Genomic DNA, 17,760 nt, shown 5'->3' with positions numbered 1-17,760 from the left:
TTATCTGAGGAGGAAGGACCAGCTGACCGGACAGGGGGAGGGGCACAGAGGCAGGGAGAGGATGCTGGCTCTGACCTGCACTCAGCTCACCTACCTGCCTCTCCTGACGACTCTGTGGGGAGGGAGACACGCTAACATAGTAGGTTCACGCTTCCTAATGACCGGAAGTAACTTCAAGTCACAGAGAGAGAGGGTCATGGAGGGGCTCCTGTACCCCGAGAGACTGGGCTGGTCTGGAAAATGAACTATCAAACCTGACCAACTGGTTTGGGCTCTGCACAGAGTTCTGGGTTTCGTGCCCTCTTTTCCTTTGCCCCTCTGTGCAATTCACACGAACTCCTTCATGCTCTTTAGGGATTACCTGCTGCCGGTCTCTCTCCGCCCTCTCCACATCGCCGGCCCGAGAACAATCTGACTGTGTATGTGAGAGGTGCGGCCCCTCACGTGGTCTGACCCAAGTCCTGGACATCATTTCAAGCCTCTGCCTCAACCTAATCATCTGCCTCCTGGTTGCCTCCCTGCGTCCCCAGTGTGTCCATCAACAGGCACCTCATGTCGCCTAGGGGGGTCCTAAGTCCACACCCAGCTGGCCAGCGCTCCCCTCTCTGCCTCAGGGACCTCCTGCCTTGAGAATTCTGCTTGATGAGCACCCGTGAGTGACCGATCATTCCAGGCCACGTGCCATCAGTCGGCACGGAGAGAGAGGAGCTACTCCTCAGGACCGGAAAACGAGGGCCACTACCCCCTCTTCCCGCCCGAAACACCTCCTGCTTCCCGTGGGGAGCGTGGGATTCAAGCCGGTGGAAGAGGACAGTGTTCAACACCTTCACCCCGACCCTGGCCGAGAGGGCCCCAGGCACTTTGCCACGACCCCCCCTCCTACCTCACCTGACCGCCTGCACGCTCCCCTCTGCCACTGTTCCTCCCACCCTGGCCTGGACCGTCACCGGTGCTGCTGTCCTGGCAGACTGCTCTTCCCCCACCTGCTCCACAGCCAGCCCCTTTTCGCCCGCCTGGATAGATGCCACCGCGCAGGCCGGCCTCCCGGAAAGAGGCCGCCCCTGTACTGTGCGCGCAGCGCCCTGTGATGTTCGGAAGAGCGTGTGACAAAGCTAAAACAATGCGTTTGTTTCCTTGACGGGGTCTCCTCCTGTAGGGAGCAAGCCCCTGGCATTCGGTACCTGGCCTGCGGGTTCCCCACTGCACACCCAGGACCCACCACACAGCCTGAATCAATAAAAAGGAATCAAAGGAGATTTATGACCAGAGCCCCCCAGCCCCAGGCGCTGTGAAGGCATCCCCGTGGCAAGGTGAATGGACTATTATACACACGCACAGATATTGCATCTAGTTAAGATGCTAACATTTTGATATGCTTAGATCAATACATGCAGCAAATGATGTCATTAGGGAGGCCTGATGGTTTGCTATCATCCTCCTGCTGTAAAGATGAGGATTAAGAACAGAAAGAGCGGGCCTGGCTCCCTGGAACGGAAGTCGTTGCTCAAGGACAGCGACTGATGCCGTACTATCACTTGCCCATAACGATCATTATCTAAGTCATTAGCATGCGCAGGGCGGGCAGGCCTGGCAGTGCGCTTTCTCCCCGCTTCCGTCCTGACAATTCTGAAAACATCTAAACTTGCTTTCTCCTTCTCAGATACGGGAGGATAAATCACGGAGACACTTGAAAATTAACAGGTAATCACGCACGTACAAAACTGCAGACACAGCTCGGTGCCGTCCTTGCAGACACCCCTCACCTGCCTGCAGGCTGTGCTGACCGCTGTTCCCAGTGGGAAAAGGTGCGAGCCCTGCTTTCTGAGGGACAGCAGAGTATCTTCCCAACCTCCCGGCAAACGAAGATGCCTTAGGGTGCTCCGAAGCACTGATCATCAAAGAGAAAAGTAATGTAGCGTTCTTTATCAACGTTAAACAATTATGCTCACCAAAAAGAACTTAAATAAAACTAATCATCAGAGCACAAACTGGGAAAATATTGACAACACATGCGTCTGACCATTGACAACAGACACGCGATCCAGTGAGAATGAGGCAAACCCTGGACTGACATCACACCGAAGAGGCTGCACAAACGGCAAGAGCACGGGCAGCCGTCAGAGACCTGCCGACAGAGCCCCCGGAGAGCCCGTCTCCCACCCACAGCGGGGGAAGACGAGGAGCGCCCAGGACGCCCAGCACCGCTGGGGACCTGCGGGGCAGTTTCCTATCAAGTTAAACGTGTACCTTCTGGTCCAGAATTCCACTCCCTGGTCTTTATCCAACAGGAACGAAAACACACATTCACAGAGACTTGTTCAAAAAATTCCAGAGCAATCCTGTTCATGACAGTCCCAAGGTAGAAACAACACAAATGGCAACAATAGGATAATAGCTGATTTGCAGTTTAGTTATACAATGGAGTATTACTCAACAATAAAAAAGGAATATATGACAGACACATGTGACCATCTCAAATATATTATGGCAAGTGGGCAGAGCATTTACAAAGTATACTATATAATAAAACCCTAATATGCAAGTCAACCGAGCGGTGGAACAACCAGTTGCTATGATGCACACTGGCCACCAGGGGGCAGACACTCAATGCAGGAGCTGCCCTCTGGTGGTCAGTGCGCTTCCCACTTAGCCAGAAGCCGGGCTCATGGCTGGTGAGCGCAGCGGTGGTGGGAGCCTCTCCTGCCTCTGAGGCAGCACTAAGGACCCCTCGGGGGATTCTGCTGAGGGGTCCCGGACTGTAAGAGGGCGCAGGCTGGGCTGAGGGACCCCTCCCCTCCAGTGCACGAATGTCGTGCACCGGGCCTCAAGTGTGCTATAAGATTCCTTTCCAGATGAAGCCCAATGATAGCCCAAACAAACCCGAGGTGACAGAACGAAGACAGTGGTTGTCGGGGGGCAGGAAGGCGATGCGGAGGTGGTGGGGTCATGGATTGGAATTAACTGGAAAGGACAAGGAGGGAAATATTTACCTTATTTTGGGTGCCATTATACAATTGTCATATATTGGGTGTATATACAATTGTCAAAACTTACTGGCTTGAACATAAAGATTTATGCCTTCTATTGTCTACAAATTGTACCTCAATTCTGAAAATCAAGATTCTATTATTTTAAAGAAAATTATTCAGAATATTTCCCTATTTTCTAGGCATAAGAAATATTAAACTCATCTTGTTTCTATTGAGCTTAACATACCTGGTTTACAATGTGTGACGAAGGTATTAATTTATCCAGTTTCATTAGCATAAACCTCAATTTATTGTGAAATTCAAAAACATAAAGAATTTAAAAAAAAAAAAATCCCAAACAACCCTGAGTGGGGATTTTCCACAGAGGAGTGTCATTACCACAACCCACCAGCAAGGGGCGCAGTTGCCCTTCGAGAAGAATCCGGTCTCATCACCGTGGAGTTACTCCAGAGGGCACTTGAACGAGACCAAAAAATTGACTTTTGGGTGTGGCCACAACAGAAATGACAGATCCCCTTAAGGCAAGAGAAAAAGGTTGGAAACCTTGACCCCCTCCATTGCCCTGCACCTCACTGGGAAGGGAACACTCCCAGAGCAGCCTGATAGAATAACACGTTCCTGTAATGCAGAGACCAGGGAGACAGGGACAGGGGCAGCGAAGTGCACGGCGAGCTGCCCGTGTCTCTGCTGATTGTTGCCACATGAGAAGGATGCGCACCCGCCCCCAGAAGGGAAAGGTCCCAACAGCTCCCGCAGTTATTGTCATGGATGGGAGAGCCCGCATCAGTTGGGCAGAATTTGCAAGCTGTTTGGGTACGGCGTCTGTCTGGGAGCAGGCGCGGCTGGCAAAGAGCACTTTTTTTAAAATCTTACAGCACGAGGGCTTTTCAGTTGAGACGGTTAGGCCACGAACTGAAAGGTTTATGCTGCATCTTTCATATCACCGTGTTCTTCAGTTCCTGTAAGATCTGTAAGGCTGGATTCTCCCCTGAGCTCAGGAGGCTGTAGAACAGTCTCTCGCTCTCTCCCTGCCGGCCTGGGCAGTCCCTGCTTTACAGAAAAGCGTGTGCATGTCCCTGGGCGCGGGCAAGGGCAGGCTGCCGCTCAGGACACGTACGGTGACACCCTTAGGCCTGACTTCCCCTTTCCACTCTTACCTGAACCCTCACCCTGACCTCGAGTCTCACACCATACCACCTTCTTCTCAATCCTCCTCCTTCCCCAGAAGCCGGGGACAGAGGAGCCGGCACTGTGAGCCCTGGAAAATGGCCTGAGTCACGCCCGGCGTGGGCAGGGGGCTGGCGGCCCCACGGGCACGGAACGGAAGCCACACCTCTGACCCCTGCAGAGCTCATGAACCTCAGGCACCCGAGGTGCGCCTCCCGCTCTGGAGCCCCATGTGCACAGGACCTGGGTCCACCTACCCAGCAGTCTCTTCCAGGAGCTGCCGAGAACACACCCACCACATGCGAAGCTCCGGGTGTGAGCAGGTGTGTGGCTGACCGGACAGGACACGGGGAGTGTGGCCAGGAGCGGCTCTTCCTTTAAAATCCCACACGATGTATGTGGGCAGATAATTTCTGACAAAGGAGCCGGGAACACACAGTGGAGTAAAGATAGTCTCTTCAACCAGTGGGGCTGGGAAGGCCACGTGCAGACGAATGAGACTGGATTGCAGTTTGTCCCCATGTGCAGACATGATTCAAAAGGGACCAAAGACCTACATATAAGACCCCGCACAATGAGTAACAGAGAAGAAAATGTAAGAACCAAACTATGGACCTGGGTTGTAGAGCACATGTTATGAACTTGACTCCACAGGCAAGGGAAGTGAAGGCAGAACTAAATGAATGGGACTATATCACACGCAAAAGCTTCTGCACAGCAAGAGAAACTGACAACAAAACCAAGAGGCAGCCGACCAGGTGGGAGATGACATTTGCAAACAGTAGCTCCGACAAAGGTTTAATTTCCAAAATATATAAAGAACTCATAAAACTCAACACCCAACAAACAAACTACCCAATCAAAGGTGGGCAGAGGACCTGAAAATACACCTCCCCCAAGAAGACATATGGACAGCCAACAGATACATGAAAAGCTGTCCAACCTCGCCGGCAATGAGGGAAATGCAAACCAAAACTACAATGAGAGACCACCTCACACCCGTTAGAGTGGCCATTGTCAACAAGGCAACAATAGGTGTCGGAGAGGCTGTGGAGAAAAGGCGGCCAAGACGTGGAAACAGCCACGTGTCCCGCGATAGAGGACGGATGGAGAAGACTGGTCCATGTGCACAACGGAACACCGCTCAGCCACGAGAGAGGACGGAATAGCGCCACTGGCAGCCACAGGGATGGACCTGAGAACAGGATGCTGAGGGAGGTAAGTCCGTCAGAGAAAGCTCAGAACCATGTGATTTCACTCACATGTGGGGTATAAAACGGAAACTTATGAACACAAGCAGCAGCGTGGTGGATGCCAGAGGGAGGGGGTGGGAAGTGAAGAGGGTCCTAATAGATGGTGACTGAGAGGATTTGACTTTGGGTGGTGGGCACATGGTGCCATGTACAGACCTTGTAACACAGAAACCCACACCCGGGATCTATATGATCATATTTATCAGTGTCACCCCAATACCTTTAATTTAAAAAGGGGGGAAAGTCGCACACGGCTGCAGCTGTCAATATGTAGGAAGGCACTGCCCATGAATGTGTGCACCCTTTGCTGGAACATAGCCTCTCTTTGACCTTCCCCAGCTCTAGGTCCAACGCATCATCTGCTGTTGCTGCTCTGGAGCTCACAGGTGATTGTACATGCAAAACCGTAGTTTCAGAATAAGGTCTAAACTCTGCATAAACACATCTTTCCATGTCCGGCTTGCTTCCATTCCCCACTGAGATGTTTTTCTCCCTCCTCAAGACAAGCTCCTGTTCAGGTGATAATCATCGAGCACAGCCGTTCTCAACCTGTGGGTCGCGACCCCTTTGGGGTCGAACGACCCTTTCACAGGGGTCGCCTAAGACCATCGGAAAACACATATATAATTACATATTGCTTTTGTGATTAATCACTATGCTTTAATTATGTTCAATGTGTAACAATGAAAATACATCTTGCATATCAGATATTTGCATTACGATTCATAACAGTAGCAAAATTACAGTTATGAAGTAGCAACGAGAATAATGTTATGGTTGGGGGTCACCACAGCATGAGGAACTGTATTAAAGGGTCGCGGCGTGAGGAAGGTTGAGAACCACTGATTCTAGCAGCTCCCATCTGTAGAGCACCTGTATGTGAATACACTGGACATGCCTTATCTTTAATAACCCTCGTCGCGCATACAAGGAATGGACTGCTATCTCCCCTCAATGGACAAGAGCTCACTCACTCTGTGTTCTGACCATCATGCAAGGCTGCTTCTCAACATAGAACACTTCATAGTTTCGAACATGCTTTCACACGCATTACACAGTTCTCCACCCTGAGAATTAAAGGCGACTGTCGCCTCCATTTCACAGAAGATAACTCAGGTGAGATGACATCACTCACGGGCAGCTGAGCTGGGATTTCAGCCTGTGCCCTCCTAGTCCACATTCCATGCATACACAACAGTATAGATAGAGAAAATGGGAGCGCTCAGACGTAAGCTCTCTGAAGTGTCTTTATATCTGCCCTCAAAACTTATCTCTTTTGACCCCTCCTCTCCTCCTATCTCAGGGAGCTGGTTCTATTCTGTCTTCCTCAAAGTTCTTTCAATTGTCCAGGGGAGAATTATCTATTGCCATTTCTTCACATTTCAATGGTCTAGAGATGACTTTCAAATAAATCACTCTCTGAGCTCTAATTGTTTCTAATTGCTTAGTAAGGGCGCATTTTCATAGCAATATACCTTTATATATACCATATACAGCTCTCACACTCTCAGCTCTACAACTAATTATGCCTGTTTTTCTTCAGCAATTCAGGAACTGCCATAGCTCCATGCTTTTGCTCATTCTGACTTGAAATATTGTTCTTATTTTCTCTACTTGTAGAAATTGTATTTATTCTTTAAGAATGAGCTCAAATGTTATACCTGTAATGAATATTTCCCCAATTCTTCCAGTCAGATTTAATGATATATCCTCTGTGCTCCCAAAGCAGGTTGTTTCTAAGAATAACACATCACTTATCACATGAAAAAAGTATTTGTCTTCATCTCTGTTTCAACTTATGGGCTGTCAGCACAATAAAGACGAGATGAGAATTTTATTTATCTCTACACACCTTGAAGCAATAAGCATGTCCCTTGAGTGTTTGTTGAATGAATGAGTGAGTGAATAGTAATTCAGTTACTGCTCCAATTTTTCAACATGCCCAAGGAGGGCATGATCTGATTTGGGGTTATTTTTTTCTCATCATGAATCTTCATTATTATTCTGGGAATTTATCTTGCCTGCTTTGTGAAAATATTGAGTTTTAAATTAAGAAAAAATTATCTACTACATGAAAGTCATGGAAAAGGAAGGGAAATGATATATAATTTTTCTTGTAAAAGTAAATACTCTATGTCATCTATGTGATCAATGTCACAGATAAGCATCCAAAATATTAAAATTTATATTTGTAAATTTAAAATATAGGATAAGAGGAATTGATCTCCTATTAATAAATGCTTATGTTCACATATTAACACAGCAGTAAACTTCATTAGATAGGAATAATGAGTTTGGGGAGGTAGGGGAAAAAAAAGAAGCTAGCCTGAATTAGGGAAGTCAGAATTTATTGAAAGTAACATTGTTTTATTACTTTCAATACTATGATCTGCCAATAAAGTCTGTCTAAGGAGACATCTACTTAATGACACGGATTCTGATTTTATAGCTGAATCTTTTTACCTAAAGACCATATGCAAAAGCCATGAAAACAATTACTCTTTATAACTAAGTTATAGATGCTGCCTCTATTTATCTTATCAAGTTCATTCCTTGCACACAAGTCAAAGGTCAATTTCATGGTGGTCTCGGTCAAATGATCAAAAATTGTGTATTAGCAATATCTGAATTAGTAAGATTTTACTGTATTCTCAGAGGAAGACATTTCTGAAAAACAAAGCCCAATGTTTCAGGGAAGTGTTAAATATTTTAAAAGGAAAATTGTAAACTCTTTTAAATAGTAGGAGCAACACTTATTCATTAAGCTGGGTATGACTGGGATCTGTCTTAGAAGCTTTCGATTTCCTCTGTAAATTTCATGAGGGCAAGGATAATGGTCTGCTGGCATCTCTGCCCTACCCTCCGAGACATCACACCCCAACAACGCCACCGAGGCCGTGCCTTCTGCTGACAGTTCCATCGTAAGAGCAGGCATTTAGAAGCGACACTGTGGGACTCAGATATTGTGTTGTTGCTTTCCTATCTACCACGATCCAAGATTCAAAGGTGACGGAGAGTTTACTCACGGGCTCTGGGCACGGGCTGCAAGTCATTTACTGGCCCCCATCCTGGAAAAGAAGAAAAAGGAATTCCTATATTAGCATCACATCCAAAGGCATTGAAATAACTTTGTACATAATATGACATCTGTACTACCATTGATTATGCTTTTCTAATAAAATGTTTTTTGATTTCAGAGAGGAAGGGAGAGGGAGAGAGAGAGAGAAACATCAATGATGAGAAAGAATCATTGATCGGCTGCCTCCTGAATGCTCCCGACTGGGGATCGAGCCCACAACCTGGGCATGTGCCCTGACTGAAAATCAAACCATGACTTCCTGGTTCATAGGTCAGCAATCAACCAGTGAACCACACTGGCCAGGCTTGGCACTTGCTTTTTAAATCATTCCTTCACTAACTTTCACTTGTGTTAAAATATGCCAGTTGATACTTATGTAGGTTAAATTTTATTCTATCTTTAGAATGATTAAAAAATATATATATCCAAGGATATTTTGAATTGTATTGTCATTGGTTTCCTGGTATAAGGTCTTAGCAGCTCCACTTGGTTTAGTAATTCCTGCATTTTAAATGAAGGCATTTATAGGCCATTTGTATAGCTCATCAATAAGCTATGAGTCCTACAGTAAACTGAGCCCCATGGGTTGGAATTTGATAGGGAATACACTGCTTCAACCCGCTCTGACGTGACTGTAACGCGGCTAGAGTCACTTGTCCGCCCGTGTAACGGTAGCGTGATTAAGGTTACACTTTCATGGCTTTGTGGTAAGAATATTGTTGAGGCTAGCATCCAGAATCTTCCTCCATGAAAAATGATTTCGTCCAGCATATTGTCATTGCTTATGTAATCTGATAGGTAACCATGGAAGGAAATTAAATTCACATGGAAAAAAATAGTTATTCAAAAGGTCAAATGCAGCTGCTCCCTTATCTCTTAGGAGAGTCTGGGAAGTTGCTTGTGATTACAGGAGAAACTGTTCTCATCAGGGGTTGCTCTTAAGCCCTCTGGCTTACGATGATCACGTAATTTCCTTAAAAATGTGGGCAGGACAGGCTTTCCCCCCATTTCTGTGATGGTTTAGATAAAAAGAGTGTGAGGCCATCTACCAATTTTTTAAATTTATTGTGGTAAAGACACAAACATGAGATCTACCCTCTGAACCAGTGTTGACATGCAGGGTGCGGTACTGTTAACTGTAAGTACAGTGCTGTACCGCGGGTCTCTAGGCCTTTTCCGTCCTGCAAGACTGAAACTCTACATCCTCTGGATAGCAAGTCCCCCTTTCCCCACACCCAGCCTTCGGCAAGTGCCATCTTCCAGTTTCTCAAGGGTCTCAGGAGCCTGACTTGAGGGGATCAAAAGTGCACACTCGGGACTCGCTACTCTTCCCTGGTCTGGCTCTCCACACATCGCAGACCGAAGTGTATTAGTTAGATGAACGCATGTCTTCTTCTCTATAGAGCAAACTTGCTGAACCTGGAACGACCCAATCTTACGCTTCTTTACAATTTCCCAAACCTAGCTTAGTGTCTGGCATACATATGTATTGAGTTAAATCTTAACATTTCTCTTCAAGAATTAATATTAATTTTAAGGATCTTATAAAAAGGTAGGAAAGTAGCCCTAACTGGTTTGGCTCAGTGGATAGAGCGTCGGCCTGAAGACTGAAAGGTCCCAGGTTCGATTCCGGTCAAGGGCATGTACCTTGGTTGTGGGTACAACCCCAGTAGGAGGTGTGCAGGAGGCAGCTGATCGATGTTTCTCTCTCATTGATGTTTCTAACTCTCTATCCCTCTCCCTTCCTCTCTATGGAAAAATCAATAAACTATATTTAAAAAAAAAAAGACAGGAAAGTAAATACCATTACTTTTTGTATTTATGAATTGTCCCCTAAAAAACCATCCTCTCTCCCCGCTCCCAATAATAGCGATCGCCTGGATAGCCCTTTAAAGGCTTTCACTACACCTTCTCAATCACTGTTCTTCCAATATGTTTTAATGTAATGACTACCTAGGATGTGGGCTCCGTCAGCAGAATCAGTATAGACGGACTTCCTCGCCACCTGATAAATATTAAATAACTAAGAGTTGACTTCCAGGGTCAGCTATGGAAATGATTTGAACTGTCAGCATGTGGGCTTGTTTCACATAACACAGAGTCATTGGGTTTGGCCAGACCCCCTAAAACAAGTAAGAGTTTAAATCTCATCTCCTGTGTACACACCCTTAATTATGCACACGACTGAGTACAGCATTAAAGACTTAAGTTCCTGGCATAGACATGGCGACGAAACCGATCTTTCTTCTTCATCGCATTCTGCGTCCTTTCTGTTTTGGGCCGGAAAGAGGATTTCACCCGTTGAAATGTGGCGTAAGCGCCATACGAAGTGAGTAGGTCTAGATAGGAGAGAGCGCTAATAGAAAATCAATTTTTTTAAAAAACAGCACTTTGCCGGTCCTTTCTGAGGGGCTGAGAGCCCCAGGCAGCACGAGCAGACACCGAAGCGGGGGAGGCAGGGGGAGCCAGGTGGGGTGGGGGGGAAGCTTAGCGGGAATCTAAAGCTCCAAAGAGCAATTAAAACAAAGTCCTGCAAACCTCACCATCCACTTCCTGCTAATCCTTGGGTCTCCCAGGTTCCTGCCAAGCCCTTTGAGTAAGGCTATGTAAGCCCCAGGTTTGAAGAACTTCTTACCCTCCTGAAGAGAGGCCTTTATAGTGGCCATTTTTAAATGCCTCCGAATGAATCTCTGTGTGTGTTTTTACCCCCATGAAGTATTAATGATTGTAGTTTATGCTAAATGTTCTTCATGTTTCTGTCCTTGGCATTTTCCAAATTACTTCCTTCAAGAAGAAAATTGGAAAGGTGTTAAGATTCCCATGACTTCATAAGGAATTCATAAAAAATGGGAGATCTCAACTGGCTAGTTCTTCAATGAAATTATGTGAAACTGTGCAAAATGTTGGTACAGGGGACCTCACTTTTTACATTAAAAAATAGCTATTTTTTTTAACCGATCTGGCTTAAAAATAATTATCATAATCATTTGGCTCTAAACATGGTTGAGATTTAAAGCCTCCTCATGTGAATCAGTATCTCATTTGGAAACAATATTATAAGCAATGGATTAATTGCTTAATTAACATGCAAACAAAATGTCTGAATGTCTCTCTGGCTTTGCAATTCTAAGAAATGGGCAGCAAATACATAAGTAAAGCAGGCCATGCAGTCCCCACACTTTCCCTGTTTATGCTGCATTTACACCCACCCCACCCCCTCAAGGCTGTCATAGGTGTCACCTCCTTCCCTCCTCACTTTCTGGAATGCTGTCCTGCTCACTCTCGTCATACCATCTCCTCAGGAATCCCACCCTTTCTCTTTGCTCTCCCTCTGACTGATACTTGACACAGCCCCCAACACGTACACGCCCTTCGCTTTGAGCTTTCCTGGACTTTAGTTCTGCTTCTCCAAATCCAACTTCCATGGCTGAATCAAGTGCAGCTGGGCCGGCATGAAACTCGCAATCCTTTTCCCAAGCCCCTGTCCCTCTGAACTTGCTCATGTGTGTCTACTATACAGACTCCTGGAGTCTGGCTTCCTTCCACACCCCCATCTCCCACCCTGCACCTGTTCCAGACAGTCACCTTTGATCCTTTCTTTCCATCTCATACTCATTCCCCTTCCTCCCTCCCTCCCTCCCTCCCTCCCTTCCTTCCTTCACTTCCTTCCTTCCTTCCTTCCTTCCTTCCTTCCTTCCCTCCCTCCCTTCCTTATTTCTTTTCCTCCTCCTCTTTCTTCTTTCTCTTCCTTTCTCCTCCTCCTCCTTCTCCTGTTTCTTCCTCTTCCTTCCTCTCCTCCTCCTCCTCCTCCTCCTCCTCCTCCTCCTCCTTCTCCTCATGCTTCAACTCCCAAGCTAAGATTCTTAGCACATCAAAGCCTACAGTATTCCAAAATGGTCTCCCTAATCATGATGTTAATTAACCAAGTTAATTATTTTAACAATTGCTTTGCCCATGCTAATCTTCCCCTCAAACCCTCTATTGCTTCTGGCTATTACAGGTCCTGTATAACTCTGCATTCAGCGCTCACTCAAAAATGATTCCTGGCCCCTGGGTAACTCAGAACTTTCCTATACAAATGGGAGAAGTCCCCTGCACAGGCCACATCCATTCCTAGTCCTGAGCCTGAAGTAGCCAGCTCTCTGCCTTCTGTTTGAAGAAGTCCACTCCTTCTTCAAGACCTTGCCTTGACGCTGCATCTCTCAGGTTGTCTTCTGAGCCGCACCCGGGGGGCAGGGGGAGCCCAGGAGGAAAGAGCATGGCAGCCGAGCCCCTTGCATGTGACGACTCACTGCTCCTGAGCCCGGTCAGCTCAGTGCCACCACCACTCCGAGTCCACAGGTGAGAGCGCGGCTCAGAGAGGGTCCAAAGCTGCCAAGTGCTGGATTGACACCCAGGTGGTCTGACCAACAGTTCTGGCATTTTGGTCCCCTTATTAGTCTCATTATACCAGTAGCTAGTCAATCCCTCCTGCTAGGCAAAAGTTGACTATTTTCTTTATTTTACATTTTATTATATTGTGGTAAGAACACTTAATACAAGACCTACCCTCTTAAGAAATTTGTATGTGTGCAATAGTGTATAGCAAATCTCTAGCCCAGCTGGTGTGGCTGTGAATGGATGGTGATGATGGTAGTTCAACACTGTGAAAGTACTCAATGCCACTGAAGTGCAAAAAATAAAAAACAAATAAAAACACATAGGAAAGATAACTATGTTATTCCAGTAAGATGTAGTGCATTTCTAGGTATGAGGGCCAATTAAAAACATTTCGTTGAATGTAGTTCAGGTTTGCGTATCTATATGTTCCAGGGTAAGCATTTTAAAATAGCAAGGGAAGTCTGCAGATTACATGGAGAAATGGCCAAGGAAAACAAGGAAAGATGCGTTAAGTAAAGTCGGGTCTGAGTGCAATGTTTTGGTTGTCTCTGAACATCAGTGAAACAGAGAGCTTCATGTTCTCAGAGAAGGCTTGGCCAGAGTGGCATTTCAGGGATATTTTCAAGGAGAAAAGGACCACACTGGACTGAGAAATGCAGGCTGTCTCCGTGCAGGGAGATGTATGAGAGATTTACAGTCAAGCTAACAGACAGGGCATAGTGAAGACTTATAAGGAAACGCAGGTGAGCAAGGAGAGATGGCATGCAAGAGGCATTCTGCGAAGACTCAGCCAAGGCAGAGATGTTCAAACAAAGGTTTGGGCCCTGGTCAGGATCCTCTCTTCCTACAAATAGTTCAAATGGAAGCAGAGACATGGACGATCATGTGGCACAAAATTTAAATTTGCTGTCAGGAGTCATTAATGTGGTACTTCACGGTTACTCATGAGCTGCTCCATATGAATTAGTTGATCAGCTACTCAGCTGCTTCTGTAAGGGTCCCCTACGTCTGTTCTTCCCCATATGGTGGCTCTCTACCTCTCCAACTAAGGTCCCGCCCTCTTCAGAGTTCTTCCAGCTGCCACTCAAGCCATCACCTCCCTTCTGGGGTAAGCAGCCTTCAGGTGTTTCTTGTTTCCTGATAGTCTCATGGCTCCTCGCCTGTCCAAATCTTATCTGGGAATTTTCAGCGAAATAATAGGACAACTTACATGATTGATTACTGCATTGCTCAGCTCACATGACCCCCGTTCACTTTAGAAAGCTTCCAGTTACGCAGGTACAAGTCTATCAGTTACCGTTGATTAACATGTGGCCATTTCTATGAAGGAAAATGAAGTTGGGCGTCTGTCCCTCGGTCAGGAGTGCATGGTCATTGTGCTCTCCGTGGGAAAATCAGGTCTGACTGAAGACTCCTTTCATGAGAAAACCCGAGGATCACCTATATTCTATTTCTGTGGGCATTTTAATCCTTTGTTAAGCTAAGTGCCACTTTTAACTAATCAAAATATGCATTTACCTGGAATGCTCCCTACCCACGTCATATCCAACAAAACTGTAGTGACTGCTATCCTGACTGAAATACACACACGGGATGCCCCTTATTTCAACTTCCACAACATATTCAAATGAGCAGGAGGCCGATTTTGTTGAGAACTGCCTTGCCTGTGCTACCCTAATAAAGATCTATCCTGTAGCGCCTGAAAGTCCATTTTAATGTGAGTTACTTGCCATTTTAATTGGGAATTCCTGTGACTTTTTTTGCACAGAATATTTAAGGTGAAGCCTGAAGTAATTTTTGGCTTCCACTATGATAAAACTCGTCTTCATTTTCTCTCCTGGGTGAAAGAAACACATGCATGTTGTGTAAGAGCCAACCCAGGAAAAGGGATCTCATTTTCAGTTACACAACGGGGCGCACTGCGTTATGGAGAAATCTACTGCGATGCAGCTAAGGTAGTATTTCCCCATCCACTCCAGACACCACGCTTCGGGTCTCCACTGAGTGCAAATGAATCCCGCGCTGTGTGCTATGATAGCACCCGGATTCCACGTGGAGGGGCCGCAGGGAGATGCGTGGGGTACATGGCAATTTCTCCTACATTAGCTACTTAGCCTTTCAGAATTGTTTAGTTTGCATAAACACACTGTTTTAAATGCAGTCACAAAGTGAAATTTAAAGTATTTTTGAAATAATGTGGCACGGATGTGTTGTTATTCATTCTCTAGAATAACTTCGACTGTCTGACAAATGAAATTTCTTTAAAAATGAACTCTCCGGGACTTCTTTTAATGAACAGCCTGTGTGTATGTCTTCCGTTCTGTGGATGGGAACACTCATTGAAGATACTTTCCTTCACTTAATAGAAAATATTGTTCTGAAGCCAGAAACCCAGAGAAAGTTGGTTGTATTTGTAAGGAGAATTCATTAGCATAGCCGAGAGAGCCAGGTCTCAGGAAAGCTGCCTGAAAAAGCAACATGCCAGAGATGGATTGCCTGGGAGGCTGGAGCAGAAAGTCGACAGCTTAGAACTAGAAAATGGATGTGAGACTTCGCTGATGCCAACCTGGGCCATTTGGGCACAGAGTGTGAGAAAAGGATATTTCACTTATTCTCACACCCAAGCCCTGGGGTCTGGGTTGCGCTGGATGTAGACAACGGGTCTGGGTTCCAGTCTCAACTCTGCTACCTGTTGGCTAACCATGACCTTGGCCAGGTCACATATGTGGGGCAGCGGGAAATGCTGACTTTGCTGTCAAACAGACGGGGATCCAGTGTCAATATTTAACAACTGGCTCCCTGGGAACCAACTAACCAACCAAGCACCGACCGAGCAACCAGCCCTGGTTTGTAATGCTTGCTCATCTCCATGGTGTAAGTCCTCACACCAGGGCCACCTGGAAGCGACCTACATGACCTCACTGAAGGCCGCGGTGGGAAGAGATGTGCATGAACGGCTCTCTTCAGATACCTCCCCAGACACTACAGGCTGCTCCAGCCAGCCATGGCCCGGATCCCATTGACGGCTCCCCCCGCCAGCATATGGGGCCCAAGGCAAGCTACTTAACGTCTCCATTTTCTAATTTTTAAAATGTTGACTTTAAACAAATTTCACTACTTTATAGCAGAATGATTCAATATTTCCATGCATCTAGTTAACATCTATCACCTCCCAGGTTTTTTCTTGTGATAACTTTTAAAATAGACTCTCAGCAATTTTCAAATAGGCAACACGGTATTATTGGGGACAAGAGCTTTTGTACGCTACGAGCAAGCTAGGATGACATGCATTTTCAAACTTGATTCTCACTGAAATCATGGTTCTCAAAGTGAGAACAAAACCTGCAGAATATGACAAAACATTACCGTCCAAAATGATGAGCTTTTCAAGAATGGTAGTTTATTGAAATATATTTGTTGCAACATAGCTGCCTGCTAACTTCGTATGTTTAATGTTGGTCATTGATAATTAACAGAATAGTTAGTGAGGTCTTCTCCTATTTGTTTTTCAGGGCTTTTGATAGGGCTTAGGAACCACGGTGAAAAGCACTACAAAAATGGTAATAGCAGAGAGAAAGATGATGCTAAATCTGCATCTATTTGGAAATTGGCGCTCAGTAAATGAGTAACATCCAAGAGAGGGGACATGCTATTCCCGCACAGATGGAAGAACTTATTCATTGTCCATTTAACTTTTTTTAACCCGAATGACTGCATTTTCAATGTGCGTTAAATGTCTGAAAATAGAGGTGCTATTGCTGTTTTAGAACATTTCAAAGAAACAAAAGGCCTGGTCAAAAAGCAAGCAGCAAGGGCCTGAGCTTGCAAAGCAGATGTTCCACCATTTGCTGAATTTCCAATAATAAATCTCACCTTTTGAGTAGAGGCAAACAATAACATTGTTCTTCGTTACCAGTGACTTCTTACAACTTATGTAAATGAATAAAATATCTCCAACTTTAGGGATGCTATAATGTCAGAAATGAAAAGTATGCAACTTCATTTTAAAATACTCATTGTCATCTCTACTGATAACTCTATTTTCTGGTCCACTAGGACTCTTCTTTTTTTAAAACATATTTTTATTGATTTCAGAGAGGAAGGGGGAGAGAGAGAGAGAGAGAGAGAGAGAGAGAGAGAGGGAGAAAGAAAGAGAGAGAGAAGAACATCAATGATGAGAATTACTGACCGGTTACCTCCTGCATGCCCCCTACTGGGTATTAAGCCTGCAACCCGGGCATATGCCCTTGACCAGAATCGAACCTGAGACCTTTCACTCCGCAGGCTGACGCTCTATCCACTGAGCCAAACCAGCTAGGGCTAGGACTGCTCTTTACTTAATGCTTAAGGTGATTTGAAAGTGATATTCTTGGAAAAATGGGAATAATTTGTATTTAGCAGATGGTGTCTCAATAGCCTACCTTAGTAAGCCTCTGATTATATGTTTCTCTAAACAATAATTTATGAAGCACCTTTCTCTTTAAGAATTATTCTTTGTATTTTATGCTGTGTTGTTTTTTAATATCAAGAATTCCTTGACCCAAAGAAGGGTCTTTCTCAAAGCATATAAACAACATAGTCATAAATATCATCATTTCTTCCAAATCAAGAGAATATGCATAGCCCGATATCATAGCCTGCCTCTGTCTCCACCAGTCTTTTGCATCACCTGGGCCATACAGATAGAAGCGGCCAGGATATGGAGGAAACTTAAAGAGGCATCTGGCTTCACACTGGCCAAATTAGTGCTTTTTCTGAACTATAAAGCTTCTTTGATTAGAGAAGCGTGTACCTACAGGATCATAGCAATAGCAAGTGCATTTTAGAAACAGTAGAAATAATTTTTTCCCTGGAGATGTCATAATGAAGTTACCGCATTGGTGAGGAGACC

The 17,760-nt window shown here is 45.5% G+C and overlaps 1 protein-coding gene across 2 annotated transcripts in view; it reads right to left on the bottom strand.

Annotated features, from left to right (window-relative positions):
• CHST9 (carbohydrate sulfotransferase 9) overlaps positions 1 to 17,760 on the bottom strand; it is a 135,126-nt gene that overhangs the window by 59,993 nt on the left and 57,373 nt on the right. For both annotated transcript variants that reach the window (XM_059707434.1, XM_059707435.1), the window contains exon 3: positions 8,437 to 8,478. In XM_059707434.1, the coding sequence (XP_059563417.1) occupies positions 8,437 to 8,478 (42 nt within the window). The remainder of the gene's footprint in view (positions 1 to 8,436; positions 8,479 to 17,760) is intronic.

This window comes from Myotis daubentonii, chromosome 8 (genome assembly GCF_963259705.1).
Source record: "Myotis daubentonii chromosome 8, mMyoDau2.1, whole genome shotgun sequence".
Lineage (NCBI taxonomy): Eukaryota > Metazoa > Chordata > Mammalia > Chiroptera > Vespertilionidae > Myotis > Myotis daubentonii.
The sequence above is the reverse complement of the archived record's forward strand: the minus strand, read 5'-3'. Positions and strand labels throughout refer to the sequence as shown.